Source organism: Podarcis muralis, chromosome 2, assembly GCF_964188315.1.
Source record: "Podarcis muralis chromosome 2, rPodMur119.hap1.1, whole genome shotgun sequence".
NCBI classification, from domain to species: domain Eukaryota; kingdom Metazoa; phylum Chordata; class Lepidosauria; order Squamata; family Lacertidae; genus Podarcis; species Podarcis muralis.
This window is the reverse complement of record NC_135656.1, coordinates 63,127,774-63,154,028: the sequence shown is the minus strand read 5'-3', so window position 1 is coordinate 63,154,028 and position 26,255 is coordinate 63,127,774. Positions and strand designations below refer to the sequence as shown.

Sequence of the window (26,255 nt, the reverse complement as noted above, 5' to 3'; positions counted from 1 at the left end):
TAATCAACAGATTAAAACAGCAAAAATAAAAATAAATAAATTAAAGTGAGTCCCAGGCTGTTCAGTTACTGTCTTGAATTAAAAAAACAACAACCCAAAACCACCATTGTTATTGTGTGAACTGGGAGTCAGTTTGTGCATCAAGAGCAGTCACACTGACAAGAAATGGCCTTTTAGAAGCTCAGGCTTCAGCATTCGTATTCAATGCAAACTGCTATCAACACTAGCTAAATTCCCCTTGCTTTACCATTTCTATAAATCTGAGCTGTGTCTATCACTTCCCTTGTTTTGTCAGTGTTAGCAGAGGAGGTATCAACTCAGCCTTTCGCCTCCATTATGTCTGTGTCATCTCTAGCTTAGGGAACAGATCCATCCAGATTGTTCAAATCCTACCAGTGTTTAATGTAAACTGCCTCTGAAAAGTAGTCTTCTGGGTCTGGTGTTGGGCCAGTCTTTAAACAAAGCACTCCTGCTGTAAGTGACGCAATGCTAGAGACGTTGGCTTCATTCACTGCACGATGTGGAGGTGATGAGTTCCCAATTGGGCTGCTGTATGTGTATATTAGGGATATGGGTGAAGTGTACTGGAATAGTTCCCTAGTTTTGAGTTTGTGGCTGACAGTAGGAGAGAATTGTTGATGCACCATGTTGTCTTCAGGCAGCAAAACTGGCTTTGTAGTTTGTGATTTACAGCATTTAAATAGGAGCATGCAGACTCTGGCACAACCTTTGCCACAACTAGTGCCAGTAGCTGGCATGCCTGGTATCTTTTCAGTTTCATTTCATTGACTGCTTCTAAACTGCTTTGTCTTTTGATTTCTTTTCGTCTGTTGCTTAAAACCTGCTTCTCCTTCCCAAGGGACCACAACATATCAGAATGATCAATCAATGTAGCCAAGAATAATATATCAAAAAACAAAACAAGTAAAGATCAAAATCATATCCAAACCAGAGCAAGGATACAATAAATCTGTTAAATCCATAAGAATTAATTAATTCAACAACCGTTTCCATTAACTGTAAAATGAGCAGTCCTGAGAAGCACGGCATATAACAGAATAAAAGTCAATCTTTTTCACTTAGCCAGAAGGTTTTATGTGAAGTGATGGCACACCCCAGAACCTCCTACACAAAGAGTGTCCTGTGGATCAGATCAAGTGCCCATCAGTATCTGTCAGTTGCCAACCAGATGCCTATGGGCAGCCCACAAGTTGAACATGAGTGCATCCACACTCTCTTGCTAGTAATTAGAGGCACACTTCCTCTGCTTCTGGAAATAATACAGTCATCGTGACTAGTAGCCATTTGTATACTCACTCCCCATGAATCGGCCAATCCCCTTTTAAAGCTGCCCATAATGGCGGCCATTGCAGCATCTTGTGGTAACAAATTCTGTAGTTTAACTTTGTGCTGTGTGAAAAAGCACTTCCTTTTGACTGTCCTGAATCTCTCAACATTCACTTTCATTAGATGACTCTGGGTTATGGGGGAGGCAGAAAAATATATCCCCATCTATTTTTTATGCACCACACATGGCTTTACACATCTCTGTTGTGCTTTATACACTTCTATTGCGTATTACTCATCTTTTCCCCCTAAGCTGTAATTCCCCAAACACTGTAATTTTTTTCTGATAGGGGAGTTGTTCCAGCCCCCTGGTCACTTTGGTTGCCCTTTTCTACACCTTCCCAGCTCTGCAATACTCTGTTGAGATGAGATGACCAGAACTAAACATGCTGTTCCTTCAGATCTCGAGGAAATAAACAACTATCTGATTTTCAGAAAACATCTGAAGGCAGCCCTGTTTAGGGAAGTTTTAAATATTTGATGTTGTTGCTTTTTTATTATTGTTATTGGTGTTCGGTTGGGAGCCACCCCAGCCACATGAAATGTAAAAGTTTCAGTATTTTGTTGTTGTTGTTCTCTCTTTAGTTCTGTCCTAGATAGTTAAGGTGCTAGAAGAGAGGAATGATGACCCTAGTTACATATGCGAGGGATTTGTTAAAGTGAGGAAGGCATAAGGGAATGAGATGCATGTGCAAAGGGCAATGTCAGCTAAGGAAGTTGGATAGATTTTTGGGAGATGAGCCAGAACTGGCTGGAATCCTGCACCGAGAATGCGCCGCCCGGCAGCAGTTTGCAGCTCCTTTGTGACACTTCAAACTACCTGCCGCTGGCAATGGATTTATATCCCTACCTGAGCTGATGGCCCAGCTGAGCTTTTGCCAAATGCTTTCTCACTGGGGAGATTTTACAGTCCAAAGAAGCCATTTGCACATGTGCTTGGGAACCAGGCATTCAGCTGGAATTTTCTTTGAAGCTTTTCTTGCTGCAGCTCAAGCAGCCAAGAAGGCCAGCTGCTTCTGAAACCCAGCAACAGGTTGGATTTTGAGCTGTACAAAGTAGCAAGAAAGCTCCATCTACCCACACGTCTTAGGATCACAGTCTATGGCAGTTTGCGGGCCTAAAACTCACATATCCAGGAATAAGACCAGGGTTCTCCTGCTTAAAGAAATTGAAAACAAAAGATTTGGTATAAAAATGCAGTGTTAATTAAATGGGTCTGCTACACAGTTATAATGTTTCTTTTGGTAAACCTTATAAAATGTTAGTAACACTTCAACTCTTTACGAAAGAGCTTCTGCTGTCAAATCTGTGTGATTCTTAGATAACAATAAAATGGCTGTTTTAGGTTCCTGGGCATGTACAGAATGCCTTTCTTTCACCATCAACTAACCCCAAGCTGTCTTCCACAATGTTGGGTTACTCGGAGAAGTCTCCAATGCTCTCTTTGTCCAAGCCCCAATGCATCTCTTTGTACAAGTGAGAGAGCAAGCCCCTTCACCTTATTTTCTTGAACTCTCTCTTCTGGAAGACATGCTTGACTTGGAATGACAACCAGGACCAGCCAGCGCAGCAGCATCCTTTCAAGGTCACATTTTTTTCTTTGGGCGCTTCCTGATTCAAAGGGTAGCTCAGCTTTTGTGTATTATGCCGTCATTTGGTTGGTGAAATTGCTCAGAATTCTTCTTTGCATCAGGCATCGCTTTAACCAAGATCTATTAATCTACACCTTATGGATTAGCCATAAACTGGCTCGTCTTGTCTTTTCCTCCAACCACATATTGCTCATTTTCCCGCCGCAGGCCTTGTCAGGGCTAATTGTGAAGAGTAGCTTGTTATATCATTCATCTTTAAGCTAGGTTTCATTCCTGATTTGGTAGGTTACGCCCATTGCTCTACCCTCGGTTTATTCTTTTCCTTTTTAAGAGAGGGAAAGATGGAGGGAGAGAGTGAAAGAAAATAGAGATGTGTTGCAGTACCTTTTCCAAGATGTTGTTGTTGTTGTTGTTGTTGTTGTTGTTGTTGTTGTTTTACCACCACAACCCCTGCCAGCATTCCATGGCTACTGAGCATGCTCAGCTTGTGTCTACACTAACCCATTTGAAGCACAAAAATTTAGTTTTTCTCAATCCAGAATCATTGATGTTCTGCCTCAACATGCTGCTTTCAATCTGGATTAATTCTAGATGCTGCTGTCCACAAGAGTGAGTGTGGTTCCTTGATACCATCCCCATGATTAGGTTAGCTATACCTTTTCTTCTCTGCACATCCCCCAGGTGTACAAAGAAGGAATTGGTGACCGTGATATGTATTCCCACAACATCACTGGGCAGGTGTTGGTACAACCCCACATTGCTGGGACCGCTTGCATCGGTATTCAGATGGACACACTACAAGATGATACAGAATCAAATCTGCAATGAGCTTTTATTTTTGGAATGAAACCCTTTTCTCAAGAACCACTTTTTAGGGCAAAGGAATACAAAGTAGATCTATATGGTAGGTGGACTTTGTAGAAAAAACCAAGTGCGCAGTCTCCATTGATTCTGCAATAAAATGTGTGGATGCAGCTGCCACCCACATTGAGCTGTTTGGGCTCCCTCTTTCTTAGAGGGTTTCTTTCTATTATTATTTTAATTAATTGAAGAATTAATCTTCTTCTACAAATCTTGGGGATCTCTAAACCTGTTGTCAACATACGCATCCTTCTTGCGCACCAGATAATGCCAGTTTAGCTACATAAGAGCTACATGAGGCTCCACACTTGGAGATGAGTTTGCTCATAATGCAAAGGATATGTTTACACAAACAGAGAAAGAGAGAGAGAATAAAGAGCATTAAAAGCAGGCCCTGCATTGCTGATTGAGACTCCTGTTATGCGATACTGGCAAACGGCAGTTAATGCTTGGATGAGAAGATCTCTAAAGAAACGGATGCATTCAGCGAGAAGAATAGTGGATGATACTGGATCGAAGGCTTTTGTAGTAACTGGAGAACTTGGATTTCTAACCTTTCCTCCTGCAGCAAGCCTCTGCATGCTCGGGCTGTTCCAAAACATAATCTGCTGCCTTTTATTATCAAGTCTTACATTCCTGGATTTGACTCTTGGAATTAGGAATGATAGAAAATGAACCCAAGAGGTACATGTAGAAAAGCCCACTCCTGACTCAGATTATCTCCCTTTCTGCTTCTGTGTATGGACAAGTAGATGTTCTGAAATGCCCCAGGGGGCGGGCGGGGGACTGCTTCCACACAGTTAAGTTCTTTTAGTACCAGTCTGCACTGTTTACAGTCAACCTACATGCAGGCTTGACTGTTTCAAAGTTAAATCGGTTATGGTTAAGAGCAACCTTTTTCAGCCATGGGCCAGTCCACCATCCCTCAGACCATGTGGTGGGCCTGACTATATTTTTTTTTTGGGGGGGGGGGGAAATGAATGAATTCCTATGTCCCATGAATAACCCAGAGATGCATTTTAAATAAAAGGACACATTCTACTCATGTAAAAACACGCTGCTTCCCAGACCATCCGTGGGCCAGATTGAGCAGGCAATTGGGCCGCATCTGGTCCACGGGCCTTAGGTTGTCTACCCCTGATAGAGAAGTAACATCCCAGTTACACACATATTCAGCAAAGTGAAAAGCTGGTTTAATATTTCCACCACCCCACAATCCCCAGTATGTAATAAAATGTGTAGCAGAAGACATGATGCAATTTGCAGCAGTTAGCCACTAACTTCATATATGCATTTATATTATAAGTGTTTGCTATGGACACCTGCTTCTTGCAAACCGAAAGCAATAAGATACTAGCCCCTGATATCTGCACTGGTCTGGGCTTCTCTGAAGATGTTGAAAGATGTCAAACACAGCTTATGAAATTGCATAGGTTCAACGTGTCAGGTGATGAGTAACCCGAGTCAGGAGCAATGCTCTTTTTGAAACCATGTTGGTCATCCTCTTCAAACACACAACCTGGATCCTGAAAAATCTGGGCCCTAAACCAAATGCTGCAATTTGTAGGAATTTACAGGATCTGGATAGGTGGGGAGAATTATGTTCTCACACTCTCAGTCCCTAGGAGTTCAAAGGAAAAGGAATGCAAATTGTTGCTAAAGCAGCAAATTTTAGGCAAACCACTTAAACCTCATTTAGTTGGGACCCCCCCTCCCACAACACACACAGACATGCCCAGTAACTTGGCTTGCATTCTTTTAAATCCTTAAGTTCTAATAAGGTTGGACCAGGACTTTGTCCTCAGCTCCCCCTTTGCCAAGAAAAATTGGAGGGTTTTTTATGCTTGGCCAACTGTGCTGTGTTAATATTTCTGCTTCTGTTCTGACATGACTGGATGTTCTTTCTCTTCGCTTGACGAAAAACAGAAGCCAGGCATTCCATAACTGCAGGCAGAAACGATACATTCCCAATTCTCTACATGTGAGCTCAGCCATATAGGTAGCAAACCCCAAACCAGGAGTAAAGAAACCCAGAGGCTTTGCCCCCGTGGTTTAGAAATGAACCATGAGGCACAAACACCATGGCAAAATCTGCTAGCATATGCAGGTCAGTTGCTTTGCCATGAAGTGTAGTCACTCATTCCCCATCACACAATGGGAGAATATGTACCATTTTCTGAGGCCTGAGCAGATTCTAAAGGACAATTCAGCACACACAGAAGTACTTTCAGGGCCCATTTGCACCACTGTAATACAGTGCTGAGTGAGGACCTGGGAGCCCTGGGTTCAAATCTCCAGTGAGACATAAAGCTTAATGGGTGACCTGTGTCAGCCACAGTCTCTCAGTATAACTTGTGTCACAGGATTATTGCAGGATAAAACTGGGGGGACATGGAGGAAAGGTGACATATCGATGTGGCGATTTTGTTCTTTTAAAATGCAACAGAATCACAGAATTTCCAAAAATGCTCAGAAGCACCGAAACAGAATGTATTTATTTGTGACATTTATCTGCTGCGCATGCAGCATTTCCTTTCCAATCCCACTCAAAATAAGAAAAACCAAACAAGAATTCAAACAATAAACATTATTTTAAAGAATACCCACCACCTTTACAAAATGGCAGCACCTGTAATTCCATAGAGGAAGCTATGACAACCAAGAGTTTGTACCACAGTCATCTCTCGGGTTCCTTACATCAGCGACTTTAATTCGGCCAGGGAAAGGATGGACTCCATAATTTACTCAACCTGGTTTAAGCAAGTCCTGCTCACCTGTTTTATCCCTTTCCACCTCCCGGATCAAACTTAAGATTTACTGTCAGCTAATGGTCAGGGGTCCCTTTACCTTTACGTTTTTAATTCCAGGATTTGGGAAGTGGGCAGGGAAAGCTTAGCAAGGAAGGATTCTAAGTTTCTTATAAATCAGCAAAACACTACTGGACCCTTTTTCTGTGCCTGGAAAACACTGCTTTTGAGAGGCCTTTGAATTATGTAGAGCACACAGACACAGGACTACCTGAATCCAATTCTGCAGTGAGTTTGGCTACACTTCAGAGCTACAGTCAGGCGTCAGTCCATTTGTAATCCAAATTGATTGATCAACATAAACACTTTGGTGCTGGGCTTTTCAGGAGTTTAGTAATGAAGCCATTCAGGTTACCGATTAACTAGGGCAACAGCCTAATAGGAAGGATTGCCCCGGCGTTTCTAAGAGACCTAGTGCTCTAGTCATTTCCCTCTTGGTGCTTTTCAGCAGAGGGCACATATGTTTCATTATGCCAATGCAGTGTTAGCAGCATCGATGGATGAGGGATTTGAGGACTCTCGGCCTTTCAAAAATGTCTTTAACTCATGGTTGTACAGTGGTACTTGGGTTAAGAACTTAATTCGTTCTGGAGATCTGTTCTCAACCTGAAACTGTTCTTAACCTGAAGCACCACTTTAGCTAATGGGGCCTCCTGCTGCTGCTGCTGCTGCTGCGCCGCCGCTGCATGATTTCTGTTCTCATCCTGAAGCAAAGTTCTTAACCTGAGGTAATATTTCTGGGTTAGTGGAGTCTGTAACCTGAAGCGTATGTAACCTGAAGCATATGTAACCCGAGGTACCACTGTACACAGATGCTTGAAAATGTGTTGAATATTGCTTCATGAATACATTTTGAGGGTCAAGCCTGCCTTCTAACTCCTAAACCCTCCCAAAGGCTTGTTTATTTACAGTAAGTAGGGCTGCATTCTTCACCCCTCATCCTTGTGGCTTTGAGAAACAGTAGAGTCACCTTCACAGCTTGGTCACACATCGCAGTGAGAGGTGGCAAGCTGGATGATTGGAGCTGATCCCTGCCCCAGCTCCAGAGTGTGAGGTCCAGTGGCTCCTGGGTTGGTTCAGCTCCACCTCTTCCCCAGGGCTTTCCACTGGATTCTGCTGGCAGGGAAACTGTCAGGAGCTCGTCCTACACTCAGGTAGGACCCTGGCAGAGACACATGCCCGACTGGCATGTTCTCTCCCTCCTGGTCGATTGTTCGGGAGCTACAAAAGCTTTCTTCAGCCTGAACATCACAGTGACCGATGCCAACAGACATCGGCACACTTAGGGATCCACAGAGTCTTCACAGCTTGCATAACAGACCACAGCATACCACAACAATTTGGCTAATCTACTTTATTTACATATAAACACACACGGAGCACTGCAACATGGCTCCCTCTCTCTCTAGCATCAGACAGCAAAGAGAAAGGACAAAGGACAATAGTGGTGCACTTCACGGACCACAGTAACACAAACATCCTGTCTCCGTCACTTGCCACTTTGTGGAATCAAAACATACACCATCATGTGATAGACAAAAATCCCATGACTGCAATCACAGAGCAGGAATTCTAATAGAAACTACCTGTGGGCCTCCTGCCAACCTGCCCATTCAGTGGGGGCAAAAGGCAAAGGTCACTCAGCACTGCAGGGACTGGCAGGAGACCAGGTCAGCCGAGAGAACCAAATAGAGGGACGCCTCCATTAAATCCACCACCACCACCAAGCCCAGCTAAATAAAACAGTAATGTTTATGCTCTGGACATCAGTTTTCCAAATATTTTAGTCACATTGACACTTTAGATTTGTAGGTATTCATTTAAAACATCTTAGGTGTACACCTAAAAATGTGAAGTGTAGCGAAGAAGAACAGCATGCTTATTAAAAGCGAAAAAGAATTTATTTTTTTCTGTCTAAAGTGGCAAACAATAAAAGTGTATATCTCTGGGGGAACAAAAGCTTTAGATGCTGCACCCTGCCTGTATTTCTAACCCTTTGCTTTTTATAGGAAAATGAGTGGCAGTTAAATAAGAAAGCGCATTCACTCTAATTAGTTTCTCCTTAATGCCAGCCCCATGTCACTGCATCTTCCTAAAAGTGCTGTGAACATGGATCCATGTCAACACATCTCATATTTGTGTGCAGGAGCAAAAGCATCACAGCTCTATTTTGGAATTAGTGCAATTAACCATTAACCACAATTGCTCTCATATCTCATTACAGGGTGTTTAACAGACCTTGTAAGGAAATCAGTGGGGTGTGTGGCATGGACTGGAATCACAGGGCAGCCAAACAAGATCGCCCTCTAAAAGTACAACTGCCTTGTCAGGGAGCAAAACAATTAAAAGCAGGATGAGAGAAATTGGGGAAATAAACCCCAAAGCAGGGAGCAGGGGGTGGGAAGGCAGACATATTACTCATGATTTACCATGTGGCCATTGTGCTTTATGGGAGCATCAGGAAGAGGATGTAGGTCCTCTGTCTTCTCCCACCTAATGATTCTCCCCTGCAAATGCTTCTCCAGGCTCTTAAACCGGAATTAATTGTGGCTACGTAAAAAAATGGCGGGAGACATTTGCAAAGAAGAGTTTGGTGGTGGGAGGAATAAGTACCTGCCAATTCTCCCTTGCAAATGCCCCAAAGGGGCTCCATGTAATAAGGATTAGTTGCAGATTCTCCCAGTTCTATTCTTATTATTCAAAAGTTCCAGGATGCTTTGGGTTCTCTCCAGTTGTCTTCCAGCAAAACAATAATTTTGGGATGTTGATTTTTAAAAAAATTGTGCATCGGCCTTCACACTTGGCTCCTTCACTATACATTTTCTCTGTTTAGGTTTTTTTATTTGTTTGTTTGTTTCAGCCTGTTCTTTGTATTACTCCAGCACAGAATAAAAATAAAAAATAGGTTAATAAGAATAAAGGTGCTACATTTCAGGAAGTAACAAATTTTCTTCATTTTTATATATTTTTAATATCTCATACCAGCAGTCCAGCAGAGTAAAAATTATTAGTTCTTTGCTTTTGTGTCATCTACTGCATTATTCTTCATCACAGCTCATACGATACCAGTTTTAGGATTCCTGCCCCTTGTGCTGTCTCCCTGTCCTGTGAAGCTTCCTTTTTTACTTTTATTTATTATTACATTTCTATCCCACCTTTCTTACAAGGAGCTCAAGCTGTGCATGATACACTGAGAGACAGCAAATAGTTAAAGGTCTTGTTGCAATTCCTTAAACTATTGCCACGGGAATTGGGATGACAAACCTTTCAATCGGTGTTGTGATGTTTTGTTTTGTTTTTCCAAATGTGAATGAGGGGAAAGTGGCAATTTCTTATTGCTCTGTTAGTTTATTTTAAAGCTTACTCACAAGTAAATGAGGTCATAAAATATAGGAGGAACACTCAGCTTCTGCAGAGCACCAAAACCGCAGTGAGTCACTTTTTGTATTACCACACAAATCTGTCTCTACCTGCCCATTCTCCTCTTAATGGAGAATTTGCCTTTAGTTTTGCTATCAAAACCAGGATCCTTGTGGTGAGCTCCCCTTCCCCCACTGGGGAAGCCATGAGTGTGCCATGTGAGTCAAATGCTGTGGGTTTTCTTGCCATAATTAGCAGCCTCAATTGATATGGTTCATGGGTGGGGAAGCCCATTATGTTATGGACCTTGAGTCACACAGTCAGTTGATTTGTTTAGAATATTTATAAACCTCCCTTCGCTGAAGTTGGTTTCAGGTTAGTTTCCAGGATTAAAAATATCAAAATGCAAGAAACCGTAGAGTACAAACCAGATTTGGAGCCTTTGTGCCAGGTGAGGACATGCAATATATGGGGTGCCAAGCCTGAAAGGGCCTTCTCTCCAGTTGTTACCTGCTTCACTTATAACAGAGAAAAAGGAAAAGCCTCAGCTGTTGGTTTTAGATGGTGGGGAGGGTAATATGGAAGAAGATGCCTGGCCAGGAGGTGGGGACATGGCTGGCATCAGGGGGTTGGCTCCCTCAAACAGTTGTAAGGCCCACAGCTCAGTGAAGTGGCTCACTGTTGCATGCTGGGACACCCCAGCAGGTTCCTCACTGCCTGCCCATCCTGCCCAGCCTAGTGAAGAAGTTGGGGTGAAGAGAAGGAGGAACAGCAGTAGGTGCTCCCACCATTTCCTTGAGTTCCTCAGTTGGGCCTAGAGTGAGAGAAGACAGGCTGCTGTAGCAATGAGGACAAAAGCTCACTGAGGACCAGAACACTGGTATGGGAGGACATTAATAGCATCACATCTAATTTGGCCTTGAGTGTGTGGACTGAATACGTGTAGGAAGAGGTGGAGTTGTTGCCAGGATGCCAGCCTCCTCCTCACCTGTGTGTGCTCACGCTGTACACTTAGAACATCTGTAAGGGGCAGCTGTCAACAAGCACCTCCGCACGGTGTGTTCATTCTCTGCTCTGCATGAGTCATCCTGGCTCCATATGTAGGACCCAATTTTGCAAAGACCTTTGGGCTGCACTTCAGAGACCACATGCTTAAGTGCTTTGCCCGAAGCTTTCTTCATGGCCGCGAAGAGGAATGCAAACATTCCTTTATAGTTTCGTTGTTGCCCTTGGGATCTTCTGCTCATGCTTAGATGTAAGGATGAAATAAACAAACAGCCCAGACGTGGGCTCTATGCAGAGTCCATTAAATTCGTCTTGTTGTAACACATTGTGTTCTTTGGTTTTAAACATAGTTTATAAGCCAAATATCCATAATCCCTCAGAGGGAGAAAGTAATGAACAAGTAATGACTGCTAACTGAAGCCCTGTTCCAAATACTTACATCACAATCCCTGGAGCTGGATAGCACGTCCTGTTTTCCCATGGAATCGTCTTCTGCCTATAGCTGCTCAGCGCAACTTGCAACCTGCCAAACCAAAACCCAACTCACATGTCTTGTATTGCTGTCGCTAGTCAATCCCATGCCTTTTGTAGTCCCAGAGAAACAGTCATAACAAGATATAAAGCCTCTTGTAGGCTATACGATACATGACTAGTGGACTGTGCTCAGTTTGGTGGGTCACAGGCTGCATAGGCCAGGCCTGTATAGAAGTTATGATGAACTGGAATCTATGGACCAAAGGGCTAGGAGCCATGTTGGCTATGTGCTCCCTCTAGCGTTGGAGGCAGATTCCCACTGAATAGTGTCAGGATGCTGTCAGCAGCTCCTGGCTGGTTGCCCAGGAAAGTATAAAGACAAGGGAAGGCTTCTTACCGTCCTTTCTTATTCAATATTTACAGAGAGAGGCTATAGAACCCAGCCTCTTGGATAATGGTGATGTCCCGAGTGAATCTCCACCCCCCATGTCTCCCATTTCACTTTTGTCACTTCTATGGGTGCTGCTATGTGCCCTCTGTCTTTGAGCTCGTTGCTCTCCTACTTTTAAGGCTCTCCAGGTTCTGAGAGATGGAGGGTCTGGGAGGCTTTCCAATGACACCGTGTCCATCAGCTGTTGCTCCACTTTCTCCCCCTCCTCCTCCTCTCCCATTATTTCCCAATTCCCTACCCTCATCTGCCTCTGAGCTGTGACTTCCCAGAAACCACTGTTGTAAATCTGTGCTGTCTTCCTCTTCCTCCTCCCTGGGAGGGTCAGGATGGGGAGGCGGTCTCCACCATTCCTCCTCTGCCCAGTCCCTGACAAATAGCAGTTGTCACTGGGAATCACAAGCAAGTTCTGTTGCACTTAAGTCCTGCTTCTCATGGATTGACCATTGTGAGAACAGGACACTGGAGTCTATGATCATTATTATACAAGATCATGGACCACTTCACAGCATAAAGCCATCAAAGTGGTATCCAAGATCAGAAGAGAATAAAGCGCGGAAACACAAGCTCTAAGAACAATAAAACCATCCATACAAGCCCTACAAAACAATTTAATTGGCAATAAAATTAATATTCCATCAATGGCTGGGTTACGCCTCAGGGAAAGCCTTCCTAAACAAAAATGTATTCAGTAGTCATTTAAACTAGATGGGCCTTTGGTCTTATCAAGCAGGGCTCATCCTAGGTTCTTTAGGTGAGTATTAGAGTGTTTAGAGAGCTCCATTTAGGTTACTAGGAGGGGGTTGGGGAGGGCAGGCCTCCTGCACTTCTAATACCTGTATTTGTGTAGTGGAGTAACAATATGTCATCATGGGTAAAATTGGATTTGAAGACTGGTCTGTTGGGTTAAAGTGCAATATTTTATCCTCAAGACTTGGGTCCAGTGCCAGCATACTGCATGTTGTTGACTGAAGTGGAACCCAAATGGCATCCCCTTTGGTAGGTCCAATACTTTACAGTGTGTTGCGGCATCGTTCAGGCACTGATTCCTGCCTTCATCCCACCCCCTCCCCATTTTCATGGTGCCATCTGATATGGTGCAATTCACTCTGATATGTAGGAGGGCTGACACTGTTTAGATCATGCATCCTGAGATAAAAAGAAATCCCTCCTCACTTTAATTCCTGTTTCCTGCCTCTGCAACATTGTTCCCCCACCCCCCACCAGCTATAAATGACAGCAGATTAGCAGAGGCTGCCATCGAAATAACGGATTGTGGCAACAGATTGTTTACAACTTGTCTCTTCACCTTTAGAGGAATATTTCCCCATAGCAGGTAAATGAAGCGAGAGATTGGATCAGTGAACAATGGGTCTAGAGTTAACCTCTTGCCTTAAGGTGATTCAGAGGCATGATGCCAGTGACCAAACTAGAGAGAACAGAAGTATATAGAGGGAGCAAAGATAAACAGACGTTGTCTGGTTTTCTAGTAAAATTACGTACTTGCTCTAGGACATGGATGGGGAACTTGTGGTCCTCCACAGGCTGTTGGACTGCAACTCCCATAATTAGGATGCTGTTATATCCTTAGGGCAGATCAGTCCTGGAAGTCTGAGGGAAGGATAATGCCGCTGATGCTAAGGAAATTATAGTAATCTCAAAGGATAATAAAGTTTAAATCCTGTCAATCCTACCTTTTTAGCTGATCAGTTACCAGTAAGTAAGGATGAGGTAGAAATTGGATTACCTTTGCATTTATAGGCAATCCTGCTTAATTTGCGCTTTCTGAAACAATACGTGAAATTTCCCTTGAAATGCTTGTTTCTCTGAATTCTGCAATGCTGTTCTTCAGCCAAATCAAGTATGCATTAAAAGGCATGCATTAATGAAAATAACATCTGAAAATGAAGTATAGAAGGTGAAATTTTGTGCTACAAAAATGTGTTCATTAGAAATTTGTTCTAAAATGCTGAATGGTCACGAGAATTTTTAAAAACCCACAAACTTTTGTAGAGAGTAAGAGTTGGACAAAGAGGAAACTGAGAAAATCGGAAGTTGGCGGACTCACCCATCCCTACTAGTAGGCATGTTGACCTGTCTTTCTGGCACCCTTGGATCTTATCTCCTATCTGTTAGCTTGCTCATGTCAGCTTCCTCTAAAATACAGCATGGACTGGGTTTTTTCCATGTAATGTTACTTCATTTGCGAAAGCTGAACAACAACCATGACATTTCCCAGAGCTTCTTGCAGCTGAAGATAACAAGATATGCTGCTAACCATACATGCATACATCAGGAAAGATTGAAATCTACAGCCTTCAAAATGGAGCTGATGTTTTTGCAATATAGTCGTCTCAGAATGTGCATTCAACAACACCTGCCCTAGCCTTGTTGGCATTGTTTTCAATGTAGGGACCCTAGGACTGAGGAGGTACAAGTGTAACAAGAAAGAAGGAAGCATAGTTCAAAATGCTGGCTTACGATTTTTAAAATTATTATTATTAATCCTTAATTAAGGGTGTAGGTGGTAGTATCACCGCTAGAGGAGGCTGTTGCCCCCTCCACCACATGTGGCGGCAACCAGAGGATAGACCTTTTCTGTGGTAGCCCCCTGACTGTGGAATGTTCTCACCAGGGAAGCTCATGGCTATGTTCTACCTCAAAGGCTGTATGCCTCCAAATACCAGCACCCTGAGCTAGATGAATGAGAGAACTGACTTAGCTCCTTAAGTTCCTGTGCCCCACTGAGAGCTCTCTCAGTCCTCCAGAAACCCAGCCAGATGGGCAGGGCAAGGGCACCTTACCCATAGAGGCTAGTGGCGCGGGGCGCCGGGGCGCCAAGTTCTGGAGGGTGCCAGGGCAGAGGCAGAGGCTGGATGTGGCACCTCCCGGCATCAGCTCGCCGCCCTTGCCCGCCTCAGCCATGCCGCGCTGAAGCAGGGCCGTGCCTGGAGCCTCCATCTGCAGTGGCCGCCACGGCATGAAGCGTCCAGCTGAGCCGGGAAGCGGCACGTCCAGCCTCCGCTTCTTCCCCACCGGAGGAGCCACCCTCCAGCCACTGCCCGCCTCCTCCAGCCCTGCTGGCAGTGCTGTCCTCCCTAAAAAATTGGGAAATGGGGGCACCAGAGGGAGCTTTGCACCACGGTACCGGATATGCTTAAGACGGCCCTGGGGCGAGGTAGAAATAATAATTAATAAATAAACAAATAATAAATTAATTATAATTAGTAGTATTAGTATTAGTATTAGTATTATCCTTCGACTCTGAAGCCTGATATGGCATCTCCAGAGGTGGAGGGCCTCAAATATTGCATTATTCGGTGAGATGAATGGGAAAACTTGTTGGAAGTGCCAGGGAATGAAATAAATCATTTTGGTTAATATAAGAAGTATGGAAAACTTCCATGGTTGGGAGGCAGGAAGTGTTTTTTTCAAAAAACTATCAGCTTCTTTTGCTTGTGGCATAGATTTGCTTCAGGGCAGCACCACCTTTAGAATCGGGTCGCGTTGGCATGGCAGGTGAGCGAGGCACAACAGCACATGGGCTCTTGGAACTGATCGTGGTCTTTTTCTCTCCATGGCAGGCCTGATTTATACCACATCTCGGCAGCTCGATCGTGAATACAGGGCTGAGCATATCTTAGAGGTGAGTGATGACGAAGTTGTAATTACTTTTATTTACTTGAAAGTGGTGTGTGTTGTTTTTTTAAGTCCTCAAAGAACATTTCCTTGCAAGTCAGAGCACACCAAAGAGGAGGACTCATTCCATCAGTTCCAAATTGCTCAGGAAGATAATTGCTTGTTCTGCATTTTTGTGGGTTTGCCCCCAGTGCCAGCCTCACTAATACCTCCTGGCTTAGCTTCTTAACTGAAAGGCTGCAACAGGAATCTTGCTTCTAAGCCCTTGCAGAGTAAAGGGGGGCAAGTGGTTTCCTGCCCCTTTTGACAAAATGGACACTTAGGGGATTTCATTACTACATGGTACTGAAATGCAGTCTCCGAACTAAGAGGTAGTAGGTGGCAGGTTCTGAGGCTTTCATAGGAGATGTTCTACACCAGTGGTGTCCAAACTTTTTTCAAAGCGGGCCAGATTTGATGAAGTGAAGGGCCTTGAGGGTCGACCAAAAGGCTGACCAAAGTTGGCCTTTTTTTTAGGATTCAAGTTGTTTTTTTAGGGTTGAAGTTGTTGAGGTTTTGCTTAGGATTGAAGTTGTTGAGGGTTTTTTTAGGATTTTACTCCGGGAAAGAAACTGCTGGATTAAACTGATCGGTCGGGCTGCATTAGGCCCCTGAAACAGACTTTGGACATGCCTGTTCTAGACTACATCAGTCTCAGACAGGGAGAAGGGAGGAATTTGACTCCACTTGCATATAAAGTGAAATTTATCCAATCTACACTTTCCAAAACAATGAGCAAACTGAAACACAGGCACCCTTCAAAATTCACACTCTGCTCCGGAAAAGTAATGGTACAAAAATGCACAAATTAGGGTAAAGTGTACATAAAAATGCATGTATTAGTGAAATATATTTCTTTAGCTTTGCAAAAAAATGTATTTATTCAACAAAATTATGTGAAAATGTGTATATTAAGAGAAATGCACACTAGAATGCTGAATCTTCGTTGACTTTAAGAAAAAATAATATCACAGACTGATGTGGATGTCTGGGAACTGCTCTTAAGGTTGGGAAAATGAGAAACAGAGGGAAAAAACACAGACATTTTCACCCATCCTTAGTCTCAGCCAGTATGGCCAAGTGTGGTTAAGGATAATAGAAGTTGTAGTCCAAAATTCCTAGAGAGCCCTGGTTTGGAGAAGGCTGGTTTTAGTGTAAGGACTATATTTTCAGTCAGGGGTGTCTCCTGGCTATAACCTGAAGATGATGAGGATTGAACCTGTGACCTTCTGCATGCAAGGTGTACCACTGGGTTTTAGCCCATCCTCCAAAAGAAACATAAAAAGCTGCCTTAAAAACAAAGTCAGATCACTGGGTCATGTAATGCAGTTTTGTCCATGCTGACTGACAGTGGCTCTTCAGATGCAGATGCTGTACCACCAAGCTATGGCCATTCCTCTAACCACTGTGCTGCACTCAAACACATTCTGAGAAAATCAAAGGTAAAGGTAAAGGTACCCCTGCCCGTACGGGCCAGTCTTGACAGACTCTAGGGTTGTGCGCCCATCTCACTCTAGAGGCCGGGGGCCAGCGCTGTCCGGAGACACTTCCGGGTCACATGGCCAGCGTGACATCGCTGCTCTGGCGAGCCAGAGCCGCACACGGAAACGCTGTTTACCTTCCCGCTAGTAAGCGGTCCCTATTTATCTACTTGCACCCGGGGGTGCTTTCGAACTGCTAGGTTGGCAGGCGCTGGGACCGAAAGACGGGAGCTCACCCCGCCGTGGGGATTTGAACCGCCGACCTTTCGATCGGCAAGCCCTAGGCGCTGAGGCTTTTACCCACAGCGCCACCCGCGTCCCTTCTGAGAAAATAGCTCATACCAAAATTCATAGGTGCTGGTAGGAACAATACATTTCAATAAATGTAGCACATATTCAGATTGCCAACTTTTGAAGAGTTGTCTCTGTCAGAAGGTGGAGTACAGAAGCACTTTCAGAAGCAAGTACAGGCTTGGAGTCCTTTAGCAGTTTTTGTTGGGTCTGGAGCAGAGGTTGGATAGATCCCAGCACACAACATAAGATGCCCCTCATCCTTTCTTTCTATTTGCCTTTCTACCAAATAACTCCAAAGAAAGCAGGGGGAATTCAGACAGACTGTTCCCCATCACCACCACCCTTTTCCCATCTGGCCAGTTGGCATTCTTAGTTTAAACTTACTAGCTCCTGGCTGCTGCCTGAGAGAATCTGCTCCATTTTGCAGGCTTGCTTCTACAAACAGCAGCTCTTTCAAATGAGCTATATTCAGCTTGCTCAAAGATTCATTATTGGCAAGAGTCAATGCAAAAGAGAATGCTTTGTATTGGACAGCATCTCTGAAATGACACCTTCATGAGTGGTCTCTAGTTTTTTATTCACTAATATCTCTCCACCTAACACATGCACACCGAACTGTTTGGGTTGCAGTTCAGTGTTGTGCATGCAGAAAGTCCTCGCATCTCCACTTTCTGAAACTGGGTTGAACCACTCCCAGTCAGTATAGACAGCACCGAGTTAGATGAACCAATGGTCTGACTCAATATAAGGCAGCTTCTGTAAGGTTGTATCCAACCTTGCATGATGGGTCTCCTCCTCATGCAGCAGGACTTCCCATTCCTCTCTGGTCCTTTCATGCTCCAAAAGGGTTCCCCAATGCTCTGGAGCAGATTTTGAGGGTACACAGGGGGCCTGAGGGGAAGCAGGGGCAGGTTCCATTGAGCAAGCAGAAGTCTGTTGCCTGAATGTGACAGCAGCATTGGATAAAACCCTTAACCCTCAATGTAGGCAAACCACACATTGTAACACTTCAACCACTCCCAGAAGACTTTGTCAGATATTAGGAGATCCTCCAAATGTTGCTGGACTACAACTCTCATCATCCCAGAGCATTGGTTATGCTTACAGGCATCCTGCAACATCTGGAGGACCTTGGATCTTCTCCTCTGCCATAGCAGGGAAACATCTGGGTTTCATGAGCATTAACTGTTTTCTCGAGGCTTCAGATCTGATACTCTGTTGGCTTTTCCTTATAGGTCTCTGTTTCAGACAATGGGGATCCAACTCTGAAATCCACCAGTAGAGTTGTAATCCACATCACAGATGTCAATGATAATCCTCCCACATTTTCCGAGAAGTTCTTCATGGTTAATCTACCACAGAAAACAGGATCTGAGACTCCTTTGGCAGTCTACAGGATGATTGCCACAGATCGGGATGAGGGACTGAACTGCCAAGTCACTTACAGCCTTGAAGAAAACAGTGACGGAGTCTTCAGCATCCACCCAGTGACAGGCATGGTCTTCTCCAAAAAGGCTTTTCCTGTCCAGGAGTACAACATATTGACGGTGAGTGAGATATAGGAAGTTAAGGAGGATGGAGGCAGACAGTAGTTTTTTGCTTGAGTATTTAAGAGCCTTGTAATCAAAGAGGGTATTCAGGTTGTTGTTGTCTCATTGGTATATTGCCCTTCATCCATAGATCTCAGGGCAACATAATTACATCAAGAACATGTGAAACCTATTTAGCCCAAACCTGCCATGAAACAACAGCAACACGTATGTTGCAGAAGACAAAATACTCCATCACCTTCTTCAGTTTGCATGGGTAGTCCAAGAGCAGTTTGGTGGGTCATCATTGGACGCCAGTTACTGGGGAGGAGTAGCAAGACAGGGTTGCTATTTTCAATCCCTCCTTGTGAACTTCCTGGAGGCATCTTGGCTGACCACTGTGGGCAGCAGGACACTTGACTAGATGGTCAGGTCCAGCAGGGGTCTCCTTATTTTCCTCTGTATGTTGAGCAACAAGCTCTGCAGGCTACAGAGTCAGACCAGAGTCAGCAGCTTTACATTTGCCAAAGAAATCCTATCAAACTCTTGTATTGCATGAACCCTGCTAAGTTAACAGGGGCAAGCAAATGGATGCCATCCAGGTGTACACTTTACCTACCAGCTGAAGGAAGGCAAAGGTAACTGCAGGCTGCCCACTTTGTGGTGCTTCTGGCAAGAGAACCATGAAAGGCTGATGTCCTATCCTATTAGGTTCACTCGGAACATTGGCAAGAGCAACTTTGGTTTCCACTGCATGTAAGCTGGTGTCTCTCTTGGCAGGTCAAGGCTACTGATGGTGGGAGCCCCCCACTCTCTTCCAGCGTGAGGCTGCATGTCAACTGGATCCCTAAGCCCCTCCCGTCCTCAGAGCCTCTGACTTTTGATGAGCCTCATTTCAACTTTGCTGTCATGGAAACAGACCCAGTGAACCACATGGTGGGAGTGATCAGCGTGGAGGCTGGGCTCGGCCAGCTCTGGTTTAATATCACAGGTGAGTGGCATGCGGCTGGGAAATGAGCTCTGAGGGTGACTCTGGGCTGACAAAACGCTGCCTCGGTTCCCCAGATATTTGGCACGCACATGCCCCGAGCGAACAAAGGCTGTTTATTTTAGATGGCAGGCACATTAGAGTCAAGGCCTTGGCGCTGGCAAGGAGCAGCATGGAGGCTGACTCAAGCAGTTGTCCCACAAAAAGCATTGTGCAGGTCTTGCGTTACCTACCCATCGCACTTTGCAAAATGGCATTTCTGGCACTCTCCCAACCTTAAATGAAAATTCTTGTGTTGCAAACGAGCAAAAACACATCTTTGCAGCTCACAGGAAATATGTGGTAATCATAACTATTCCCCACAGCAATAAAAACAAACCAACAGGAGAGAGAGAGAGAGAGAGACCACAAGGGGTTTTGAAAGTCTTTAAATGTTAAGTTGGTAGGGAGCTGCTATGAATGCTCAGCAATTCCCTTGATAAAAATCTATTATGTTTTATTCCTATTCTTCTCTACTTTCCCCCATTAGTAGGTGATGCCCTATGCTTTCATTATGTAGAAGGATGTCTAAAGATACAAATCTCATCTGTATATTTTTGCAAGAGTTAAGAGAGACCCATTCTAGTTAGATATTCCAGTGTAATGATCAATGCATTTTTGTTGTTGTTGGAGATATGGACCTCACTGGGATTAATAATTGGGACATGAGTGGGTGTCCACTGTGGTCTTACTTCCATCTTCAAGAACTCATGGTTCTGAAGGGGGTTTACCTTTTTCATAGTATATTGCAACATCTGTAAGATGTTCCCCAGGCTCATGTAGGTTTTTATGCACATTTAATGGTAGAATTTCAGGAATGCATAGATTTTTGAAGTAATTCTTAGGTGCCAAGATCATTTCATTTGTATCCTGCACATCTGACTGATCGTTGATGTATCTTTCAGCTGTACTGATCTGTGAGTGCGTAATTCCTATTTCCTGGCAGTACATTGCAGACTTAAGGTTTAGTTTGGGGCTTTGGGGCTTTTTGTTTGTTTGTTTTTGTTTTGCCTCTGTTGAGTGAAGCCATTCCCGAAGGCAGATAGCTTGCAGACCTGCAAGAATTGTCCTTCTCAGGGCACCTCCAAGGAATGCTTCTGTGCCTGGTGCAGTTGGGCATGGATAATAGAGTACAAATACAATGAAGGCAGGACAAGAATCAACACAGTACAGAATTCACAATGCTTGAGGAAAGTTTACCTTTGTGTGGGACAGTCTGCCCGCATTGTGTCCCCTTGCAGGTATTTTCTTTGGAATTTAATCTCAGTATTTATCTATTCTCCTAAATCAGACACTGTTTACAATATGGGACCTCCTTCACGCAGTGAGTCTGGGTAATCCTTTGCCCTGAATCATTACCTTGTTTGGCTGGCATACTCAAGCTAGCGTTGGCGGAGTTCCCTTTTCTATTTTAGAAATTGTGTTTTACACCCCTCCATTCCCCAAGAAGCTCAGGTTGGGATGGCATACATGATATGTAGCTCTCTCTTTTTATCTACACAACAGTTCTGTGAGAAGGAAACAGAATGCAGCCTTCTGCTTTAGGCAGTGGAAAAAGTGGTATATGGGGCTCCTCTGTAGGGATGGGGAACCAGCAACATCTGGAGGACCTTTAGTTCCCCAGCCATGGTCTGTTTCTGCAACTGTCCAATTAGCATTATAGAATCGTAGAACTGGAAGGGACCACAAGATTCATCTAGTCCAACCCCTTGCAGTGCTGGATTTTTTTGCCCAGCGTGGGACTCAAACCCATGACCCTGTGTCTCATGCGCTCTCAACTGAGCTATCCCCGGGTGACTAGGCTTCCCCAGAAAGTGTGGACTTTCCCTAGTGTCACAGCAGAGGACATTGCGAGTTCACACATAGAGCTGCCCTTGAGTTCCAAAGCCAAAATTTTCTCTTGGTGCTATAACGCCCTTCCCTTCCACTTGTCTGCTCAAGTGATTTATAATGCAAGTCAGACAATGTCCGCACCTGTCTGCTCAAATAGTTCTACATGTTCATTTTCTTCCAGACGTTGTCTGGCCCCATCCCTTTTCCCCGTTGCTCCTTTTTCTGTAAAGGCACTGTTTCTTTAAAATCTTGGTGCCTCTGATCCACTCTCATTTTCATTCCTGGCTCTTCCTAAATTACTTCAGGAGAGCCAAACACATTTTCCCTTAGGGACATATTTTTCTGAGTACTCAGATCAAAGATTCTTTCCCAGGTCCCCCATTAATGGCTGTTGGAACTGCTATTGTGGGATAGGCTTTTGTGAATGTAACAGGCCCTAACTGCTTATTACCCATGAGATCGCTGATGACCACCAGTGCCTCACCGCCTCTGACATATTCTCTACTTGCCTCATTTTATTTGAAATTTAGTTTTTTAAACTTGGGGGCTTACTACTTTCTCCAGTGCCACCCAAGCCAGGAGTGTTCACGTGTCAAGTCAGGTGGCCTGTATGAGCAGAACTACATTTACCTACTCCATATAGTTTTGCTCCACCATTTCAGGAACTCATACAATAGCATCTTAGTTTCCCCTTGTTATCTGTGAAACGGTTTCTGTTATCGCAGAAACTACAGCTTCTTAAAGCCATACAGTGGTACCTCGTGTTAAGTACTTAATTCGTTCCAGATGTCCGTTCTTAAATGGAAACTGTTCTTAACCCGAAGCACCACTTTAGCTAATGGGGCCTCCCACTGCTGCCGTGCCACCGGAGCACAATTTCTGTTCTCATCCTGAAGCGAAGTTCTTAACCTGAAGCACTATTTCTGGGTTAGCGGAGTCTGTAACCTGAAGCGTATGTAACCTGAAGCATATGTAACCCGAGGCACCACAGTAGTTCCCATCTCTCCTGCATCAAGGCTGCGCTCTATCCATGACACAATAGATCCATGGTGACCCTCCATCAAAGCCTCCCAGTTGCTTCTGTTTTGCTTCAAAGAACTCTACTTTCAGATCTCTGGAACACAAATAGGACCATAGGAAGTTTCCCTATTGGTCCAGCTAGCTCAGCATTGCCTATACTGACTCGCAGCACCTCTCTGGGGTTTCAGGCAGGGGATCTCTCCAAGCCCTACCTGGAGATGCCAGGGATTGAACCTAGGGCCTTCTGCATGCAAAGCAGATGCTCTACCACTGAGCTATGGCCCTTCCCCAATGCAACTTTTGTAACTACTTGAAGGTGGCTATCATATCTGCTCTCAGTCTCCTCTTTTCCAGGCTAAACATCCCCAACTCCCTCAACCATTCCTCATAAGGCTTGGTTTGCAGACCCTTGATCATCTTGGTTGAAAGGGATATTTGTCAGGACTGTAGTATGGACTATCACTCCCATTCTGATCATGATCCCCCTCCCACCTCAACATATGCCTGCAATTTTGGGGGGGGATGGGGGGAGAAATAGCTGTAGAGGAAATGCTATTTGGAAATGGAAGGATTAACATGACAGAGTTGATTCCCAGAGAAAAGAGGTGGACTATGGTGGACAAAATAGAGCAGTCTATACAGGCCTTATGTGACAGGGAAAGCTGTGAAATAGTGGTGGGGAGATTGTGCAGCTAGCCAATTGTGCAGAAAAGTTACGGTATATTTTCTAAGCTCTGGGGATGGGGTGAGGCAGAGAAAGGAGAAAAAATGGGAGGGTGTTTCGCTCATGATGTCATGCAGATGTCAGGGAACACAGCATCACTATTCCACAAGATGATGCCTAGTGTAGAAGCAGGATACATTCTCTAACTCAGTGTATAGTCACACAAAGAGCTCTAAGAAACCTTGCTTGGAGAATAACCCATAGATTATCATAGTCAGCCTTACACAACTTGGGACACTCCAAGCTGAAAGCAGCCCACCAAATGGGTATTGTGGCCTGCCAGGTAACCTCGCAATTTTGCAGCCTCTGCCTGGTCACTATTGTTGGTGGTGAGCTGCATTTCATTTGGTAGGCCACAGGTTGCTCAAGCTCATGCCAGAATCACTGGCTTCTGACTACCTTTCATCATCTATGCAGCCTGCTCTTTAGCTTTATGGACTATTGGAGAATAAAGCTGCGGGTTTTTCTGTCTTATTTCAGTCTTCAGATGCTAAATGTGCATTATTTAAGTCCTTATCCAATTGTAACTAATGGTGGGGAAATGTATAAGAACTCTGCAGTGGCTTCCAAAACATCTTCTTTTGGGGTGGCTTGCTCCACTGCAAATCTTACAGATGTTTCCGTGAATCGGAGCAAGTCTCAACAGAGAGAGGGGAAGTGGTTTAAGCATCACACCTTGAAGCAAAGCCAGCAAATGTCCTCTCCCCTGCCAATTTCTCCCAATATTCCTTCTTTTCAACAGAACATGCCCTTCTGTGTCCCACTGGTTAATTTCAGCTCCCTTCACCTTGTATAGCATTTCAACAGCAAACTAGGCATTATTGCGCACTCAAGCCTATGCAAAACTGAAGGAAAATAAACAAAGATGCAATGAGGACAATAGAAGCCTTTCACAGAGGTTTTCCACCCACCTTTTTGCTATTCTGCTACCTGCCTCTGGATATATTTTATTTGTTGTAAATGCTACCAGCTGCAAGGATACTTTTTTTCCTCTTGGACCCCTGCCTACCCGGGGAGATGCTGTTATTCAGACACCTGGCCTCCTCCGTCAAAAATCCTACCATATCTACTTAAGTTATCTCTTTCCTCTAAGGTGGTGATGATGACATGGATTTTGACATCGAGAAGAGCACTGGCAGCATTGTTATTGCGAGAACCCTTGATGCAAAGAAAAGATCAAACTACAACCTCACAGTGCAGGTCACCGATGGATCGAGCATCATCAAGACACAGGTGAGCATCCACAAAGCCCTGTCCAAACCCTTCTGTATTCTCAGGGAGAGTTTCTATAAGAACTTAGGATAAGAACATACACAGATAGAGTTCTCTCAAAAAATTACTTTGCCAAAATGCTAAAAATTCATGATTCAGCTGAATTTGCATAAGACTGGGGGATAAGGTGCTATAAGGAGCTCCCAATTTGGCCTGTGTAGGTTAGCAAAATGGCATCGTCTTTCATGCAAGCTCACTTGGGGGAAACACCCCAAACTCAATGCTCAAATTCTTCTCAATGCACAGCAAAAAATAAAGATAAGAACATTTACCAAAGGTGTCACTTTTTCTTAAATTCCTTCCTCTGCAGATGCTGGCCAACTGTGGTACAGTACTTGGAGACTCAGGGGCCCAGTTTGCATGCAAAGCTAAGCCTAACCACTGCTTAATGTAAATGAGCAAACATGCAGTCTGTCAGAGAGGAGATTGCGTTCCCTTTCCTCTTACCTGGTCATTGTGCTGCTGTGTTGAGCTGTACTAAGCCACATGGGAGAGGGCAGCAGCTTAGAGCACCTGCTTTGCATGCAGAAGCTCCCAGGTTCAATCGCTGACATTTCCAGGTAGGGCTGCCTGAAGCCCTGGAGAGCTGCTGCCTGTCAATTTAGACAGTACTGAGCTAGATGGGCCAATGGTGTCACTCAGCATAAGGTAGCTTCCTATGTTAAAAGAGTAAGCTGATGACAGTCTCCTGCACTACATCAGTTTTGACCCAAAACAACAAAGGGCTTATTCATTCATCCAGATCAACCACATCATCCATGACACTGTATTTCAGCACATCTCCACATGAAGATATGTATTGAGATAATTATGGCAGGCATTTGAGATTGATGAGTATTCTTCCTTGTGTGGCCAGGATGAGAGGAACTGAATCCTGAATCTGAATCATGGTGAAGCGGAAGCCCTGAGGCTTCCTAAGTTCGTTAGATTGGCAAGTTCATTACCAATCCCTGGCAACTCCAGGTAGGCCTGGGAGAGAACGCTGCCTGAAATCCCAGAGAGCTGCTGGTGGTCTATGTAGCCAATACTGAGTTAGCTGGACCAATTGTCTGACTCAGGGTAAGGCAGATTTCTATGTCCCAGGGTCTGAGCAGTCAGAATAATTCTGCATCTAATGCAATTGCCTATTGCACATAACTGGCAGCATTTGTAAGGCCTATTATCGTCCAGGAGAAAGGTGAGGACCAAAAATGGTTCCACCAATCCACCTCTTTCCTTTGCACATGTCAATCCAAATCCGAAGGCATCTCTAAACTGTTTTGATACTGGTTTAGCTGTCAGAGTCTCTCTGAAGCAATCTGGGAATTGTAACTTTTGTCAAGATACTGTACTGAGAATTATTTGCTATAGATCTGTGATCTCTGTTGTTCAGGGTGTCTTTGGCCAGTAGCCATGACAGCTAATGAGTTCAAAAGTGACCTGATATTTATAGTGTAGACATGCATTTTGTCTCCCAACAGGTAGGTAGCCTCACCTTTCACTCCTGCCAACGAGTGAATATGT

General features: G+C 44.4%; 1 protein-coding gene and 1 non-coding gene across 2 annotated transcripts in view; one reads left to right on the top strand and one right to left on the bottom strand.

Annotated features, from left to right (window-relative positions):
* FAT2 (FAT atypical cadherin 2) overlaps positions 1–26,255 on the top strand; it is a 107,605-nt gene that overhangs the window by 40,040 nt on the left and 41,310 nt on the right. Inside the window, exons 4-7 of the mRNA XM_028718313.2 lie at positions 15,479–15,540; positions 18,583–18,894; positions 19,657–19,867; positions 24,574–24,713. Coding sequence (XP_028574146.2) covers positions 15,479–15,540; positions 18,583–18,894; positions 19,657–19,867; positions 24,574–24,713 — 725 coding nt within the window. The remainder of the gene's footprint in view (positions 1–15,478; positions 15,541–18,582; positions 18,895–19,656; positions 19,868–24,573; positions 24,714–26,255) is intronic.
* TRNAA-UGC (transfer RNA alanine (anticodon UGC)) lies at positions 22,970–23,040 on the bottom strand. Its single transcript has one exon. It is a non-coding gene; the product is annotated as a tRNA-Ala (tRNA).